The 18,011-nt window shown below is 41.4% G+C and overlaps 1 protein-coding gene and 1 non-coding gene across 3 annotated transcripts in view; both read right to left on the reverse strand.

Annotated features, from left to right (window-relative positions):
* Positions 1-1,428: 1,428 nt before the first annotated feature.
* The window catches only part of CKAP5 (cytoskeleton associated protein 5), a 54,276-nt gene continuing 37,693 nt past the window's right edge, over positions 1,429-18,011 (reverse strand). For both annotated transcript variants that reach the window (XM_056347693.1, XM_056347695.1), the window contains 16 exons: positions 17,775-17,924; positions 17,162-17,365; positions 15,641-15,776; positions 14,654-14,847; positions 12,619-12,791; positions 11,327-11,500; positions 10,767-10,887; positions 9,899-10,078; positions 9,227-9,414; positions 9,006-9,081; positions 8,031-8,219; positions 7,791-7,928; positions 7,175-7,258; positions 6,922-7,081; positions 5,067-5,221; positions 1,429-3,866 (listed from right to left, as the gene is read on the reverse strand). In XM_056347693.1, the coding sequence (XP_056203668.1) occupies positions 3,612-3,866; positions 5,067-5,221; positions 6,922-7,081; positions 7,175-7,258; positions 7,791-7,928; positions 8,031-8,219; positions 9,006-9,081; positions 9,227-9,414; positions 9,899-10,078; positions 10,767-10,887; positions 11,327-11,500; positions 12,619-12,791; positions 14,654-14,847; positions 15,641-15,776; positions 17,162-17,365; positions 17,775-17,924 (2,577 nt within the window). In that variant the 3' untranslated portion in view covers positions 1,429-3,611. The remainder of the gene's footprint in view (positions 3,867-5,066; positions 5,222-6,921; positions 7,082-7,174; positions 7,259-7,790; positions 7,929-8,030; positions 8,220-9,005; positions 9,082-9,226; positions 9,415-9,898; positions 10,079-10,766; positions 10,888-11,326; positions 11,501-12,618; positions 12,792-14,653; positions 14,848-15,640; positions 15,777-17,161; positions 17,366-17,774; positions 17,925-18,011) is intronic.
* LOC130153321 (small nucleolar RNA SNORD67) lies at positions 10,607-10,717 on the reverse strand. Its single transcript, XR_008823325.1, has one exon. It is a non-coding gene; the product is annotated as a small nucleolar RNA SNORD67 (small nucleolar RNA).

Consider the following 18,011-nt stretch of genomic DNA (forward strand, 5'->3'; position numbering starts at 1 on the left):
GGAGAGTGTTGTCCCTTGAAAATAAAAGTTCTCAAACCCATCTTCTTCCTTTTGTTCATGCTGAGTTTAGCTGCACTTGAATCTAAGCAGTCACAGTAGCACCAACGGAACGGCATCAGTTGTACCTGCTAATTACCTGTTGTGCTTCAAATTCTCCTCCTGCCTATCAGCTATGATCATCAACAGATTTTAGACCTCAAATGACAGCCTTAAGTCAGTGACAGAAAGCACGATTGTGCCCCCTGGCACCATCCATTTCCTCCCTTCAAGTCAACTCATTTTCCGTTCTAGAAATGGAGCCCAAAACGCATGGGAGAGGATCACTCTGCAGTAACTGTGGCATTACACACAACACCAATAGCAATGTAAAAAGCAAAGCAACTATGACCTGTTTTGGTAAGACAGACATTGTTCTCAGCTACAACAGCAGACAACAATACCAGCACCATGTTCACAAGGTTAGCATCTTAAGAAGTTACAGCTGCCAGCCGTACGCAGTTCATCCTACAGAGAAATATGGGCTTGAATACATTAAGTGGCAGTTCCATTACTATATGGCGGTACCTTTCTACATGGCAGGACATGGCAGGTGGTGCTGGGTCCTCCAAGTGTATCTTCCACCTGCACAGCTTGATGCAGATGGAAGCGCTTTACGCACAGTTACTGTCAAAGGGCCCGCACTGAAAGCATCCTGCACACCACACCCGTTTGGTTAGCTTATACAGCCTGTTTAGGGATCACTCCCAAAAGAAGTTTCAGTTCTTTCATGATCTCCTCTTTAGCAGCAGTTTCTGGACCACTGAGGATCAGCAATTAACACGTTCTTGATTAGCCAATTTGTTCAGCACAATTCTCTCTTAAAATAATGAGATTTGGAAGCTGTCCTTGCTCCCTGTGACACCATATTCCTACAGCTCCTTTCACAGTGCCATCACATCACAGAAACAGGCAACAGTGAAATTTTTTGGTGCTTCCTAAGATATTAAGCAGCAGAGCCACTGTGCTGAGAAAGTGACAGTAGAGGTAACTATCTAAAATTAGGCGGATATAAACAAAGCTATTGATCCATTACTTGTCTGGCCACCTCCCTGAAAATGGCTCATTTGGGAACCAACCCGAAGACAGCCCAATTTGATTGCCCAAAGAAAGCATAACGACCACCTCTCAAAGACATTTGAAGAAAGAAAGCTCGAGAGCTCAAGATCCACAACTGCTTAAAGTCATCAGTAACCACAGTCGCTGGACACTGAAAACGTTTAGCCCTTCTAATATTTAAAAATTTAACCTCACCCTTTCACTGCTATCTAACCATTTGTGAGGTTAGATACCATTTGTGAGCTATCTAACCTCTAAGAAAGGAACGAGGACCATACAGTTTCTGGAGTAAGTCACTGTTAATACTGACTTGTTACAAACAATACAGAGGAATCATTTTCAAAATTCAGTTTAATGTTATTTAAATATTGTCTGGGCTAAAGATTAGGCTTTATTAATTTATGTGCACAAGTTTTAGTTCAGAACTCCCAGGATATTGAGTCCAACCAAACACTACAGAGACACAGGGCAAAAACTCATTCATAGTAAGCAACTCTATCTTCTGCTACTCAATTATTCCTGTATTTCACTTCAATCCAGCTTCAAAATTAAAGAACAGTTGTATGCAGGTTTGCAGGCATTGCTGTTTTAACATCCTGAGCTAAATAACAAACAGCTCTTCAGAACATCTGCTGGACATGGTAAAGGAACATACGGCTTGATTTAAGTGTCAGTAAGTTTTGAAAAGCAGCTAGTAATCGAGAGGTAGCGGCAGTAACGCTAGTGCCAGCCAACACAAACTATTCACAAACAGCCCCAGTTTAAATGTACAAAACCTCAGCACATACCAAGGAGGGCCAAACCTCCACTTGTCATACAGCTCTGTTCCATAAGAAAGTGCATGCCCACTTCAGGTGAGGAAAAGGAGACTTCGACTACCGTATCAAGGCGGTGGAGCAATGAACGGCATCATGTCAATTAACACAGGATGGAGAACGCTCGCAACTCACCTGCTATCACAGCGTACAAACTCACCATAAGCACCAAGCAGTACTGTATCAACTGCAACCCAGCCTAGGGGCCCTGTAAAAGGAAGGTTTCAGCCAATTTGCAGAAGCTCTGGCATAGATCTGCTGTACAGGTACTAATTGAAAGCCACATTTTTACTGTAATCAGGCAAGATAGTTTTGGTAATGGCCCTAATGCAGAGACTGCTGGCCCACAGAGCGAACAACAAAAGCAGCACTTACGTGGAACAGATTGAAATCTAGAGCAGAAGTGTGCTATTTTAAGCCTGCCTGTCCAACTCTTCAATAACTGTTCTAGCTACAGAACAGATGTGCAATTTATGCTTCACAACCAGCTCTCACATGGAAGTGCAGTAGTAAGGTGAAAACGCTTCACCTACCCAGAGATGAAAGGGCTAGAAAGGCTACACAGTGTATGTCTTCATCTTCATACTTACAGCGTCTGAAAAAGGCTAACCAGAAGACATTCTTGCACAAAAAGCAGTGGCTACAGCTTTCCCAGACTAGCACTACCAGGTGTCTTAGTTATACAAATTAGCAGAGTTTGCTGACTTCAGATGTTCAAGAGCAAAAAGAATGTGGTGGTGAGGTCTGCCTGCACAAGGAAGACTGCTTAACCAAATGAGCTCAGGATAAACGAGTCCACTGACTGTACATCACTGCTAATCTATTCTGTATCAACAGCAGCAGGCCCCCTCAAAGAAAGCATTTGTACACCAATGCGACTATGCTTAATCTGGGTAAAGGCATTACAAAGACTAGATAACGTAAAATAAGCATTTCAGCAAACTAAATATTCTCAACTTACTCTCAAGTTACAGAAACGTATTCCAAAACAAAAAAACAACTATATGAAAAATACACTACTGCTCATAGAAGGAAGAGTGCAAAGTCTCAGGATTGCACCCACAGATAGTATATATTCACTCATCTTCCTTACAATATACCCAAACCCCAAGGTTCATGTCAAGAATAGCTTAGTTCAGTTTCTAGATGCCCAGTCACTAACATTCAGGAATAGAGAGTGACCTCTCTAACCAGCAGTCACTGCTGTTCCTACAGAGGCTGGTATAGTTAATGCAAACTTTATTTACAAAAGACACTTAAATTAGTTACTTCATGCCATGTGTCCATACAGAATCAACAGTTCAAGGATTACATGGAGAAGAATTCACAAAATTAAAAGCGGTATCACTAGAGATCTTCTAAGAGTTAAGAACTAGGAAAAGATCTTAAAGACAATTTTACAAATTAAAAAAAACCCCAAGTTATGAGAAACTAGTCTGAACAAGAGGATGGTTGTTTACAGGTCTGTACACTAAAACTAATACACAGACAGCCTTCTATTGTCAAAGAGATGCTCACTGAGAAGCAAAGTATGTACAAATACTTGTGCCACAATGACTCAACCCCCCAAAATCCACTGTATTATACATAAACCAGTTTGTATACATTAGGCCTAAATGAGGCCATTTAACTATGAAGACTTCTAGTTTAGTAAACTAAAGCTGAAGACAGCCCAAGCAACAGTGATGCTGTCTCGCACCCCTATTTGCGACTGCTTTTTATTCTCTCCAATCTTTTTTTCAAGTCATCAATATTAGCTGCTGCAGAAGAGGGTGAAGCCAGGGTAGTTCCAATGCCAGAGGAATGAGTCTGATTGGAGTCCAGGTCCAGATGTTGGTATTGCTCCCGTGATTCACGGAGCTGGGAGAGCTTACTGTGAAGCATATCTGTAGAAGATGCAACTGTAGGGAGTGCTGGTTTAGAGAGCAGAGACGTAAGAGGTGGTCTGTCTTCCTGCTACAGGGGAGGAAAGTGAAGTGTTAAGACAGCGGCAAAAGCCATGTAAGAAGTACAAACCATAATCAATGGCTTTTCATCTTCACAGGAAACACTAAGAACAGAGGAAAGGGAAGGAGCAATACAACACAGGTAATCTGCAGTGACAGTCAGTTGCCATCAAAGTCGGGACCATGCAAAGCCAACTACAATACTCAATTCCTATCATTTAAGTAGTTTAGCTAGATGGCAGTAGGGACACGAAGGAACTAGTCTTTAAAGACCAAAAATTCACAGCAGACCAGGTTTTACTGAGATGGCCTGCAGCAGTCTTGGACAGTCTAAATTCTAACACCACAAGAGAAAAGTCCATGCCTGCGTGCAGCATCAACAGCCAATGAGTTTTCTGGAAAAATGAGAAAAGGAAACTTGGACTGATTGGCAAGATCCACCTTGCCAAAGACTTAAAACATCAATTCATTGTTCTTTTACCAACTGATACTTCAGTCTGTGTTAATTACCTTGTTACTATCATCTAGGAAACATCTGCCCTCCTCAGAGCTGCGAGCCGGCAGGCAAGTTTTTGTTAAGAGATTAAAACAGCGACATGCCTGGATGACTGCCTAGAGTGAACATCACTTCTCATGTGGCCAAGTGTGAACTTCAGTAATGGGCACTAGATTCCTAACGCGTATCACCAAATTGCTAAAAATTTCAGCCCACAGGTTTCCAATACTAAGCTCATTCAGCATTTCTGTGCCTCAGTATCCACACAGCCAAAATACATAAAGCAAAACATTAAGTCTTCATTTAGCTCTTGTGGTTGTTTCAGAGAATAAAGATCTACAATTTCCACATCATTCAACTCAGAGGTCAATATATGTTAAAGTTTAGAGAACAATAGTTATTTGAACCTTTCTGAGACTCAACTAGGCGACAAAGGAAGATACTAAACCACAAGGCTGTAGAAACAACCTGCATGTACAGCAGCGCTGCAAACTGAGCAGACTGAAACGTAAGGCTACTTGGCTGAGTAATGAGTTTAAAGCCATCCATACCAGGCACGGTGACATGCAGTGAATAGCTAGAGCATGCAGTACAATGAAAAATCATCAATTCCAGCTGGAATCTGTGCCTTTGGCACAGAAAACCCAATCACTTGAATTCTTAGAAAGTGCAAATGAAGTGCTTGGGGGTTCCAAGTGTTGTCAAGTACAATACCTTTGCGTTGTCAAGGCCACAACGCTGCCTGAGGATTTTTAATCTTTCCAAGTAAACTGAAGGCCCCACTTCCTCCCCATTTGTGTTTCCTATAGATGAAGATACAGTGTGGGTAGAAGCAGGAACACATGTTCCTTCCATTTGAGGAGAAATTCCTGAAAGATGAGAGGAAGGGGGGGGGGAAGAAGTAAAAACATTTAAACACATCAAAAAAGTGTAAGCCTTTTGGTCAGTTCCTTGAAATAAGATGCAATGGATGAAGAATCAGCCAACCTATAAATTACCAAGCTATTTCCATTTGCTAGCGTAGTCATATCAGCCCTTTCATTTCCTTGCAAGAGTGACAATTAAAAAACAAGAAAAGAAACTGAGCCATTTAAGAAGTGGCAGCAGAGCAGCTCAAGAAGTAGTGCTGAGGCTGACAGCTGAAGATGACAGTGCGAGGTGGGGGGAAGAGGAAGGTGCTGATGGGGTTCAGCAGTAACCATGATGTCCAACAGATGGAACTCAGCAACTGGCAGGATAGGAAATATTTGGAATCTTCTGTATTTTTTTCCAAGTTTAGTAGTACTTCTGGGCCACTGGTTCTCACCCCTCTTTACCTCTCATTTGGGTAACAAAGCTGTTGCTTCTTCCGATTCAATTGGAAATTGTGATTTCTGAAGGCATGTAGCGATGTTTTTAAAGCCTAGGAAAGGCTTTTACACTATGAAAAAACCCTCTCCATTCTGAAATGAACACCAAGTTCTAAGACTTAGTGGGGACAGGGATTTGTTTTCACTAGTTTACTGCAAGAGTATTTAACATAGATAAAAGGAGAATTAAGAATTAACACTCAAAGCATTTATAATTTAGTCTAAATGAAGCACGGCTGCAAGATGGAACAATATCCTTTATTATATCCAACTTAACTGTTACAGTTAGGGAGGAGGAAAAAAAGAGACAAAGTTCAGGCAGATAAATTCTGTTTTGAAATCTCTGTTGAACTAACATTTTTTGGTTGTACACACTTTTAGGATGAAAATTGTAATTTCCTGTCCTACCTAGTTAGACACATTTAGGAGGTTCTGAAAAAAGCCTTACATCATCTTCCTGTAGTAAGTTACAATACAGGGATAGGAGAAGGAACAGCAGTAGGAGAAAAAGCTAGTGTCACAGGACACTGTGAAACTTAAGAGAAATGAAAGTTAAAAGGTAGCTTTGCTTGACTGTTTCAGTTTTTCTTGTCATCTAATCATTTGTCACCTTCCCTCCCTAATACTGCATTAAATACTCATTTATGCTCATCTACAATGAAAAGTCTCGCTAACGAACTAGAGTGGTTTACAGTAACTTATCCAATTAAAAAACTGATTTATTGGAAAGGGGTCATTACAAAGACTGTTATAGAAACAGTTCAAGTTATTTAAAATAAACCTTTTAATTCAACAGTAAACGATACTACCAAAAAACCTCCTGCACCATTTCAGTAACCAAAAGGTAAAAGGAGAACCTGGCAGCTGCTGGGTTGTAAACGAGCTGTGTACTTTGCAGAAACAACCCCTCATACCAGACACATGAAGCACAGAGCTGATATTCAATCCGCACTACAGGAGATTAATTTGAACCATTTGTTTACAAAGCCTTTCACATTTTCTATATTTAGTGTGACAATGGTTGTAACATCTTTTTTGTGAACAAAAAATGTCTAGTCCCTACAAATGGTACCTCATGAAGCAATACAAGTGCCAAGAAAATAACGTGACTCACTTTGGAAATCCATAAACATCTGCAAATATTAGCGTCTACCAGGGGACCTGTAACTGCTCTCCTTACAGGAAAAATGATTTATGAGAAGCAGAGATATAACATGTACCTGTAGAAGCAGCAATGCGTCCCTTCCCCTCCCGTTCTGTTTCTATCAGCCGGAGGCCCCTTTCCACATAGCTCTGGAAGAACTGCGAGGAGTTTTTCAGGAAGGGCTCAATGTCTGCATCAGAGTATTTCTTTTTGTATTCATACAGCTCTGCCAGACCCTGGGAGGGAAGAGTTCCTGTGTGTTACCATGACTGCTGCATACACCATTTTAATATATCATGTCCTCTTCCTTGCAGGAAGGGAGCACTTACCTCCTTAGTGTTCTCCTTGGAGCCAATTTTCTTAAATATTTCTGCCAAAATATCGTTAACTTTGGCCTTCGAAGCCTTTTCCTCCTAAATAAATGGAGACATCAAACCCAAAGTGAATAAAAATGACAGGAAGCTAGTCAAACCCACAATGTCCTCAAGATCCGCTAGCTGGATACTGAGCTTTCAGGATGAATAAAACCTTGAAGCAATTAGGGGTTTTACATTGCCACTGTTTACACAGAACAAGAATAAGCTTGTAGGACCCTTCCTGAGAAGTCAGTGTTTAAAACCCGTTCTGGGTATGGGTAACTTTTAGTAGGTCAAATGCAGGATCAGGCAGTATAAAACCTATGTTGCACGCCTGAATGTCCTGCAGAATATTTCATCCTAGGACAGGCACAGAATATTCAGGTGGTAACAGAAATACTGTTTCCGCTGTTATGGGAACTTGCAGCCATAAATAGAAGTGAAACTAAAAGAATATTTCCAGTATTAGTTTAGTTGCATGCTGGAAAGGCAATTACTACTTCGTATTCCACAATCACAAAATTGAGCTTGTTCCTTAAATAAACTGCCTTACATTCCCTCTCCCTACTAACACATTTACATTACTTACTATGCGAGAAGCCCCTTTTTCTGTATCCTTATCAGCTTTGTTTCCAGTCTGGTCCATGGAGTGTTTCATTACCCTGCACAGGTGAGCCTCCAGCTCAGATTCATTTTTGTTGTCTATCATTGTTAAATGGTCTAAGATCTAACAGAAGGAAAAAGGGAACATTTTTTTTTAAAAAGGAAAAGCTTTAGAGACTGAATGAACATCCAATTTAAAAAGTATGTGACTAGTGGCTGCTCTGACCTTGGGGCCTTTCAGCTTGCACAGGGTGTGAAGAAGAGTCTTCAGTGTCCTTATAGGAAACTCACTCTTGCACTGCTTCAGCTTCTCTTTGGGAAAGACTTTCATGAAAATGTGGATATCCAACAGAATACGATCCAGATTGATGCTATTAATGGTTTCTGGAAGAAGACGCACCATTCTCCAGAGACACTGGAACGAGAGGCTGACTTAAAGCAACTCAACTCAGGGAAGAAGCATTTAATTACATAAAGTGAAATTATGCAAAACTATCCTCGAACCATTTCACTCTGCTACCACATACAGACACGCACCATGCCTGTCTGCTCAAGCTATATTTGCACTGGTACATACTTTTTCTCTCTAACTAGCTGTAACGTATCCAGATCCTCCTTTAGAGCTGATGCATAAAAGTAGTGCTGACTTCTCTACCAGTAACAGGAGACCAAATGTTTCGCATGAAGGAATTCCAGCAGATAACACATAAGTTATGTGTACACCCACACACAGCCCAAGTTCTTTAGTTTAGCCCCATTAAGAATGTCCAAGTTGTCTTTAAATCATGTCAGTTACAAAAGGCTGTCATATTATAAAAAAAGAACACACACATGCTTCAAATACAGACATTTGCATGTTCACTCTGTCCTTAGGGATGACAAAACACAAGCCAGCTCCAGCCAGGGATTGTTTGAATCTACAGCACGGTGCTGCGCCTAAGCAAGTAAGCCCAGAGGTGACTGCACACTACTATATAGAGTCTGTACTAGTATACACAAGCCTCTAAACTATTAGCAGGTGTTAGGCTCCCTCCTAACATACATGAAAGTCACTACATGTAACATATAATTATAAGATTATTATTGAAAGAATTATAAGAAATCTTTCACCTTACGGTCACTGATATATTAATATATATGTTCTTTCAGCTAAGTTGTTTCAGATAAACAAGCGAGTTCAAAACTTCTACTACAGGCTCACCTTCATGACAAGTTCTGAAAACTTAGGAGAGCTGGCTGTTGCTAGCAGACTATCTTGGAGCAAAACAAGCAGAGCACTAGAAGGAATAATTTTATAATCGTTACTCAAACAAATGGATTCTACAGGCATCATTCTTTGCTTACAGAATAATTAAAACTCAGCTGTTGAGGAACACACAAGAACAGAAGAGAAGCAGCAACTGCACAATTTTTATTCTATACCTCAAGATGTTGGTCTGGTCAGACTTTTCCAGAACTTTCACTACCAAGAGGTTGACTGATCGGATGACCTGCTCACCCTCCTCAAGGTCTTCAACCCGAGAATCCAGCATTAATGTAATAAGACCGTGCATCAGGTCCTTCAGCACACCAGTGGAGGCCTCTCGAGCCAGACTCTCTATCTGAAATAGCTACAAATCGAAAACAGTATTACAGTACTATCGAAACGGCTACAAATCGAAAACAGTTTTCCCGCGCACAATGCTTTACCACAGGGATTTCTCTAGAAAACACTGTCAAACCATCTGACATTCCCCCCCCACACACTCCCCCCAACATTAAACAATAAAAATTCAAATAGGAAGGAAATTATTTCTATTGGGTGACTTTGGAAAATACTTAGGCTGCCAACTCAGCACTCAAAAGGTAAGGAATACTAAAACAGAGCTTAGCAAAAGTGTTAAAGTGGCTGTATTCTGTAGAAGCAATAAAGAGACTTTCTTCGCCTCCCCAGTCCCTCTCAAGAGGCACACTGAACAGACCATTAGCAACAAACTTTTGTAAGTAAGACTCAATAGCAAGCTAACCTAGGTACAGGACAGACATTCCGTTCTCCTGCAATTTCTGCACAAAAATTACCTGCTCTTCACCTTAACTTTTAGGTCAAATCCTTACCGAGATCATGCTCCCAATAATACAGCTGTAAAGTTTGACTATCTCATCTTTGTCTAGCTTCTCATCTGCCATGTGTGTATTGTAGATTAGCCGAAGCTGCATAAATGTAGCGATTAGGAATTGGTCAATGTGGCCAGACATAGCTTCTGCTTTGTCTTCCTGTCTGAGAACCTCATCAATCTAAGATTTAAGAACAAAACATCCAAGTTAAGTCAACATAATGCAAACAGTAAAAACAACTCATTTAAAACTTTCCCACAGGAAAGGTCTTGTCCTGACCAGTCCATTTGGCAAGGCACTTGTACTCTAAGCTTTCACTTGAAATCAGAAGCCACAGACTTCTATTGCTAACCCCAATATAACCAATTATCGATCTTTTAAGAGAACTGCAAGCCTATCCTGTACACAAAATCACAAAACGTGAAATACCACATCACGGATACTAGAATTAACAGCTTCATGAAATCTTCTGGATAAAATACTTCTAAGTAGTTAAAGCCAACCTAGAAACATGTAAAACCTACGAGGCATGACAATTCTTTTGCTGAAGATTTTTGAATTTACATTTAAAAGTTATGTCTCACTGGCTTTTTCAAACTTACAGCACAGCTATTTGACAAAAACCAAAAACACACACTTTTTTTCCCCTTAGCGCTTCTGTGTGGAGTTTATTATTCTAAATAATTCAAGTGGAATTTCGATTGCTAAAGCGAGTCAGATGGCCCCTGTGCACTTAGTTTTGTCACCAGGGAGATCCTGAGCAGAGTCCACGTCACCCGACATGATTGCTCCACCACAGTGCAACTCATCACCCTCGCAAACAAATAGTTTAGTGCAGTGTGATTAGCTGCCACCTTAATTGGCTTACCTGTGCCAGAGCCTGGACGCTTGTATTTATATCACCACTGGCTACTTGGGAAATGACAAAGTTGATGGTAGAAGCTGTGTTACTGTGCATGTCATCAAAGTGTGGGGACACAGCACGGATTCTAAACAGTTGAAGAAAACGACATTTGTTACTCTTTGAAAAGATAGCTCTAAATTACACTGAACTGCTATATTTCAATGAAGGTTTAGAGACAAGGGAAAAGGATTTCATTTGTCACCGAGAATACTCAAGGAAGGAATCATTCCTTTCAACACGTCTGTTGCACTACTTGTAAAGATGCTGGTGATGCATTTACGAACTCAAGATCCTTCTATTATAAAACCACCTAAGCAAAACTCAGGTTTTTCATTAGAAATAACTCCTCCCCAGATTCCAGAACAGTACAACAAGCCATTACTTTGAAATCTCTCTTCCAATTAGCAGACACTATCTTCTCATTTAAACAAGTCTGAATGTAGACACTAGCATGGTCAATTCAGCTTCTCAAAGCAGTTTGAGTAGCCCTGCTGGTTTCACTTAGGGGTTAAAACTAGACTCACTTGGGCTCAGGAATCAAGACAGGCTCAAAGATGTCATCTAGTTTGTGCTGTACAAGTGCTGGCATCTCACATCTGACAGTACTGTTGTCATTTTCAATTTCATCAAGATCCAGCTGAAATTCCCGTGGAACTGCATGTGTTGTCTCCGAGTGACTGCTCATGTTGCGATTTTGGCTATAGAAACCAGGAGAGAGGTCTTTGTTATATCTATGCAACAGGAAAGAGCACTAGCACTAGCATCCACTGGTAGCCCTAGAGCTCTCATAATAGAATAGCATGGATTATGAAGTTCTAATAATCCCCTTTGCCTCTCCCCTAGCCATTAGTGAAACAAGCTTTTGTAGGTCAGAAAAGCAGCTGCTAATTACTTGCCTTCCTAGTTTTTCATATAAACCCACCACCAGACCCCCTCCATCTGTGTTAGGTTCATTCTGAGAGATGCTTAGCACAGTTTAAGTGGTATTAATGGAATGTAACATTGAGGGGGCTTTTTTTTTTTCCTTTTTTGTTTTTTAATTGATGCATAAGTGCATAGCAACCTTGCAAGCTCATCTGAACCGAGGACTCCTAGCATCCCACATGACTTGTGCTGCGTATTAAGATTTTTCAAGGAAATGTTGTAATACGTAGTTCTCAACAGGGACTTTTATTCCAAGATAATGAGCAGGTGGCAAGGAATACAGTTTTGAGCTTTTTGTTGCTGGTACTGTTGGCCCAGGCTCTAGAATTCACACGTGCTCATCCAGTTCTGCGCTATATGTCTGCCCTTACAAGTTAAGAACAGGGTCCAATCAACACCAAGTGTAGTGTAACACATAGGAAGTTCTCCCAATATTTCTAACAGTTGTTTAACATGGAAGTGCCATGTCCCCCTGCAGTGTGATCTATTGTCACCTTGGCAGAAACCTATATTTTTCGTTTCTTTTAAGTCAGAGACCTGTAAATAACCTAGAACTGGCCATGATAAACCTGTCACTCCCAGGAAGGGATGACTAGGATAGAAATTGAAAGATACAAGAGCCTTGCTACCAAGGAGTTAGTGGGCAGTACTTACATCCTATAAGTGCGATACATAATTCTGTCCATGGAGAAGCAGTGAAAAAAGGCACAAGACCATTTAGAGAGATTTCAAGACAGACAAGACAAAAAAAAGTTTCAGACATTTTGTTTTACATTATTCGGCCAATTTTTACAACATGCAAAGATGATGATAGAAACTAAAACAACATTGCCAGACATGATATTAGCACATACATTAAGCAGGCTACAGACCATAATGTATCATTACATACTTGAGTTTGGAGGACATGTCCTCAGCCGGTCCCTTCCGCAGCATGCTAGCGTTAGCACTGATGTTTTGAGTACGCTGAGGTTTCTCCTCTGCCTGTCTCACTGGAGCAGCAGACGGTCTCTTGGCCGACCGTTTTATTCTTTCCTCCAGCATACTCATGTCTTTCTCAGAAAGCTGTAACACACAATGCTTTCACTCAATGAGTTGTATGGATTTTAGAAATCTTGGTCACCTACAGGAGGTATACTACTTATTACTGCAGACCAAAGTTCCTCAATACCAAGGGTAGGAGCTGTCAGTACCACCGTCTAGCAGCAAACTAATAGGGCCACTCTGGACTGCCAGGTGGCTCCTTCAGGAGCTAATTAACCCATACTGACAAGCTGTAATACTGACTACAGCTATTTCTAGCCCACATTATTTCCAAGAAACAAGTAAACTTGAATTCAAACTATGCTACGATCACGTGTTCCCATGTGTTGCTTGCATTGCTGCAAAAACCCCAACCAAACAAAAAATCCCCACCCCCTACCTTTCCATAGCCCCTACTAGGAGCCCAGGCAATGTTTTAACAGTAAGGATGCTGCCACAGAAGCCAGAGTCCTTCTAACAGCTGACCCCTTCAGTGTACTCACAGCTGAACCTGAACTCAGGGTAAGCCAACCCAACACTCCAAGTCATGGCAGTGAAAAGAATCATATTTATCTGCTTTCCTACAGCAGTGAACATAACCAGGAACTATATTTGAGCAGAAGTAGCCATGACAGTTGTGTGGGAAGTACTCTACAGTACCCCTATGATTTGGAAACCTTCCTGAAAAATCATGTTTTGGGACTAGATGGAGCATACCAAAGCTCAGAAAGCCATGATTAGAAGAAACTGAATGGTTCAGGTGCTACAGTTCTATTTAACCTTGAAAATCCAAAAGCAAATGGACTAGGCAACACAGCAGCAGATTGCACTGAACAATACTTCCAATAAGATGGGCATCTAAAATGCTAACGAGAACGCAACATTAATTCTCATGGAGATGATTACCAGAGAAAATAAGAGTCACATTAAATTTCAACATTCAGGAAGCTGGAAAAGAAGGGGAAGGAAAAAAAATAAAAGAAAAATAAAGGCAGCCTTGCTTCCCTGTTCATCACACTCCTTAAAATACCGATTCAATAGCTTTTTATGCAGCATATGCATGATGGCATATAACACAACGCAAAATTCATAAAGGCATTAACATATCCATCATATTCCAATCGGTTTAAGCGCTGCTAGAAACATTACCAAGACCACAAGTTCAGAGAACAGAACATGAAAAAACAGCCTAACAGCTCTCGATTCAAGTAAGAATTCAGTATACTTAATGGTTATGCACAATAATTGTAGACAACACAGCAAACTACCTTTCCACTGCTGGAGACTAGAAGCCAACTTCTGCCACCTTTAACTTTTACTGCATTTTAGATGACACTGCTAAGTATGATTTCCAGAGAACAAAACAGCAGCAATACAAAGCAACAACATACTGACAGAGACCTTCAGCACTAAATGCAATACAACAAAGTGAACCAGACTTCAGCTGCAAAGCAGTGCATGGAGATGGGCATTAAAAAAAAAGCCAAGAGTATTCCATGGAGCCCCAACAACTAGCCTTTCTCAGCCAAATAAGTTACCCAAATACCATCCTGAGTCACAAATGTTACTTGTACAGTCGATTATAAGAGCAAGTTACTCTTTATAAACAATTTAATTGCCATGAAAGTCTGGTTTTTACTCATTTCTTCCAGTTTAGTTTTTCATTCATGAACACCCAGGTTATATACCCCACAATCAGGAATTAACCAACTAACTTTTAGAGTATCTATGGCATAGCAAGTTATTTCCAACATTACAAAATGCTCTTGATGCCAACAGCAAGGTGTACCGTGACCAATCACACGCACTACAGTGTTAATCCCCTACAACAGTGTAAGGATTTGGGGTGTGTGGGGTGTGTGGGGGAGTTAAAAAAAAATAATCTTATTTCCTTTTACACTCACATTTCCAATGAGCTTGAACACTTGGTCGCCATGAACATTGTAGACAGTCACAATGGTGTTCAGGGCAGCATTGCGCACAGTATTGTCCCTATCACCAATATGAGTTGCCATTTCTTTTAAGGCTTTCCCTGGAGTTGGCTGGCATACATTCATGCCATAGGATTCAACCAGACATCCAAGCTCTTCCAGGCATTCTAAAGGAAGAAAATGACACGTACACATTCGGGTTTAAAGCTGCTGGCAAGAGAGCCCTCTCAGTTTTCTGCGTTGCTTGCACACCTTGAACATTCACTGCAGAGAAGTGTCAATCACTATACCGATGATTGATATACACCAGGTGATAGATGGGATAGAATAGTAAACTACAGGTTCAGAATACTTCATGCAGATAGCATCTAAAAGCTGTCAGTCATCCCTATACCCTTCAAATATTTCCCATTACCACATATGAGCAATGTTACAGTTAACTTCACATCTAAGTAGTTTAGACAGTTGAGAGCTTGCAATGCTGTATTACATACATCATTCAACACTCTGGCTGTATCAGGATAAGATATTTTCAAGGTGATTAGGGAGTAGTTTGAACTACAAACACCACGCCACAACTAATTTCTATAATAAAGTTGAGATAGACGTACAGTGTAGAGACATTTATTTCCAAACTCTTGACCAATTCTCTTTGTCTCTTGGATAATAGCCCTGTTACTGTTCTCCCCAGCACTGTTTTCAATGAGACTACAAGCCTACTCAAGGGAAACTCATAATCTGATTGCAAATTAATAGATTGCTTGTCTTTGGAAGACAATAAAACACAAGATGATACTGCTTTAAAATACGATCCTTTAAACACTTAAGCATTTGCATTAAATGCTATACAGGGGTAAATCTCACAATCCACCAAATGTTATTACGCTGGATTTTTCAAGATGCAACCCAAACCAATTTCAAGTACTTTGTAATCGCTCAGTTCATCATGCCATTTCCCACCTGCACGCTGTTTTGAGTTTTTGGATTTTGTCCCCTCCATGACAAAAGTGAACATCTTGCTGGCTGGATAGATGAGACACATCCTATTCAGAATGGCACGTACATCCTTACGGATGACATCTTTTGGTTCTCCTACCTAGTGGAAAAGGTTTTAAAAAAAACAAAACAACAACGGAAAGACATACAGAATATTTTAAACATTCTCATGATACTGTAAGATCAGTCTAAAAAAATTAGGAAAGCCAGAATTATTGTCAATGCAAAATCCTTTCTGGTAAATGGATTTTAAAGGCAAATATGCAATATAGATCATAGAATCATTTAGGTTGGAAAAGACCTTTAAGATCATCAAGTCCAGTGGCTCACCTAACGCTAATAAGTGCGCCATGTCCCCAGGTGCTACATTTACGCATCTTCTCCAGGGATGGCGATTCCACCGCCTCCCTGGACAGCCTGGCCCAGTGCCTGACCACCCTTCCTGTGAAGGAATTGTCCCTCTTACCCAATCTAAACTTCCCCAGTGCAACATGAAGCCATTTCCTCTAGTCTTGTTGCAGGGGTCCTCAAACTACAGCCCACAGGCCAGATACAGCCCCCCAGTGTCCTCAATCCAGCACCCGGTATTTACAGAACTCCCCCGGCTGGGGGTTGGGGGGGAAACCAAGCAGCCGCAGATGACTGCCTGCCATTTCATCCGCGCGCCGGCCCCCTGGTTAAAAAGTTTGAGGACCCCTGTCCTATTGCTTTCTACCTTGGAGAAGAGGCCAAACCCCATCTTGCTACAACCTCCTTTCAGGCAGCTGCAGGGAGCGGCCAGCCCCCCCCAGCCCCCTCCTCTCCAGGCTGAGCCCCCCCAGCCCCCGCCCGGCTCTGGACACGCTCCAGCCCCTCAGTGTCCCTCTGGCCGTGAGGGGCCCAGAGCTGAGCCCAGGGCTCGAGGGGTGGCCTCACCCGTGCCGAGCGCAGGGGGACGGGCACTGCCCCGGCCCCGCTGGCCACGCCGTGTGGGACACCAACCGGGGCACTGCTGGCCTCCTGGGCCACCCGGGCACGCTGCCAGCTCACGTTCACCCAGCTGTCAACCACCCCCCAGGTCCTTTCCCCCCAGGCAGCTTTCCAGCCGCTCTGCCCCAAGCCTGTAGCACTGTGTGGGGTTGTTGTATCCCACATGCAGGACCCTGCACTGAGCCGTGCTCCCCTCATACAGCTGGCCTCAGCCCATCGATCGAGCCTGTCCAGATCCCTCTGCAGAGCCCTTCACACCCTCCAGCAGATCAATACTGCCCATCACCTTGGAGTTATCTGCAAACTTACTTGATTCCCCTCATCCAGACCACTGATAGAGATATCATATACAACTGACCCCAGTATGGAGTCCTGGGGAACACCACTTACGATCAGTCACCCACTGGATTTAACAGCATTCACAGTATATTTGGAATGAACATATTAAAGCGTTTCATAGTATCTGGCTATATTCTTTGTGAAAATTAAGGCTAGTTTCTGTACAATGAACTGTACCTTTAGGATAAGATAAGGGATGAAAGAGGAAGCTTCGTTTTCAGTAAGGTGATACTCTTCTTGACTCAGCAAACTGAAAAGCAATTTGAGGTACTCAAGTGCTTTCATTAAAACACTTGTGTTTGTATCAAAGAACCGCAGGGTAAGCCATTTTAAGATCAGATCCAGACAGCTGATGACTCCATCTTTTTCACTCTCCAAGTGCTTGAAGAAAAAAATAAAAAAATAAAGTAAAATAAAGGAGGTTGTGCAAAAGGAAAACACACTGTTCAAGAAAAGAACAGATTATAAGGGAAAGTTATGCTTGGTAAGATGGTCTACATTTATTGGTTGATTCTTAGAATCGTAGGTACTCACTTTTAACTTATACAGTTTCCCAAAATTCTAAGAGAAGTCTCCGGTGAGGAAATCTTCCCTTCTCCCAACAACATTAACATCCAACTTCATAATTCCTCTGAAAATTATTTCTATATATATGTTAAGGTTTCAACTTCACAGAACAATGACCCCTGACTCTTCAGAAAATTCCTATTCTATTTCAATGCAAGCAAAACCATTCATAGCAGAGAAGAATTCTCTACAATGCCACCTACTACCACAGATCCAAACTCACCTCAATCATAACAGCCAATGCTTTGTTGTGGTGCTGAAAGTCTGCGTGAAACATCTCATCCTGTAGCCATTTGGCCACACAACTGGACATCTGAGTTTTTAGCTGCTCAATATATTCATCACGGGGAGTAGTGAAATTCCACTTCAACACCTGTAAAAGGCAGCATTTGGAACTCAAAGTAAGCAATATCTTTTCTTCCTAATACAATTTACAGACTGCATCTCTTCATTCTGGTTT

Source organism: Falco biarmicus, chromosome 7 (assembly GCF_023638135.1).
Source record: "Falco biarmicus isolate bFalBia1 chromosome 7, bFalBia1.pri, whole genome shotgun sequence".
Lineage (NCBI taxonomy): Eukaryota > Metazoa > Chordata > Aves > Falconiformes > Falconidae > Falco > Falco biarmicus.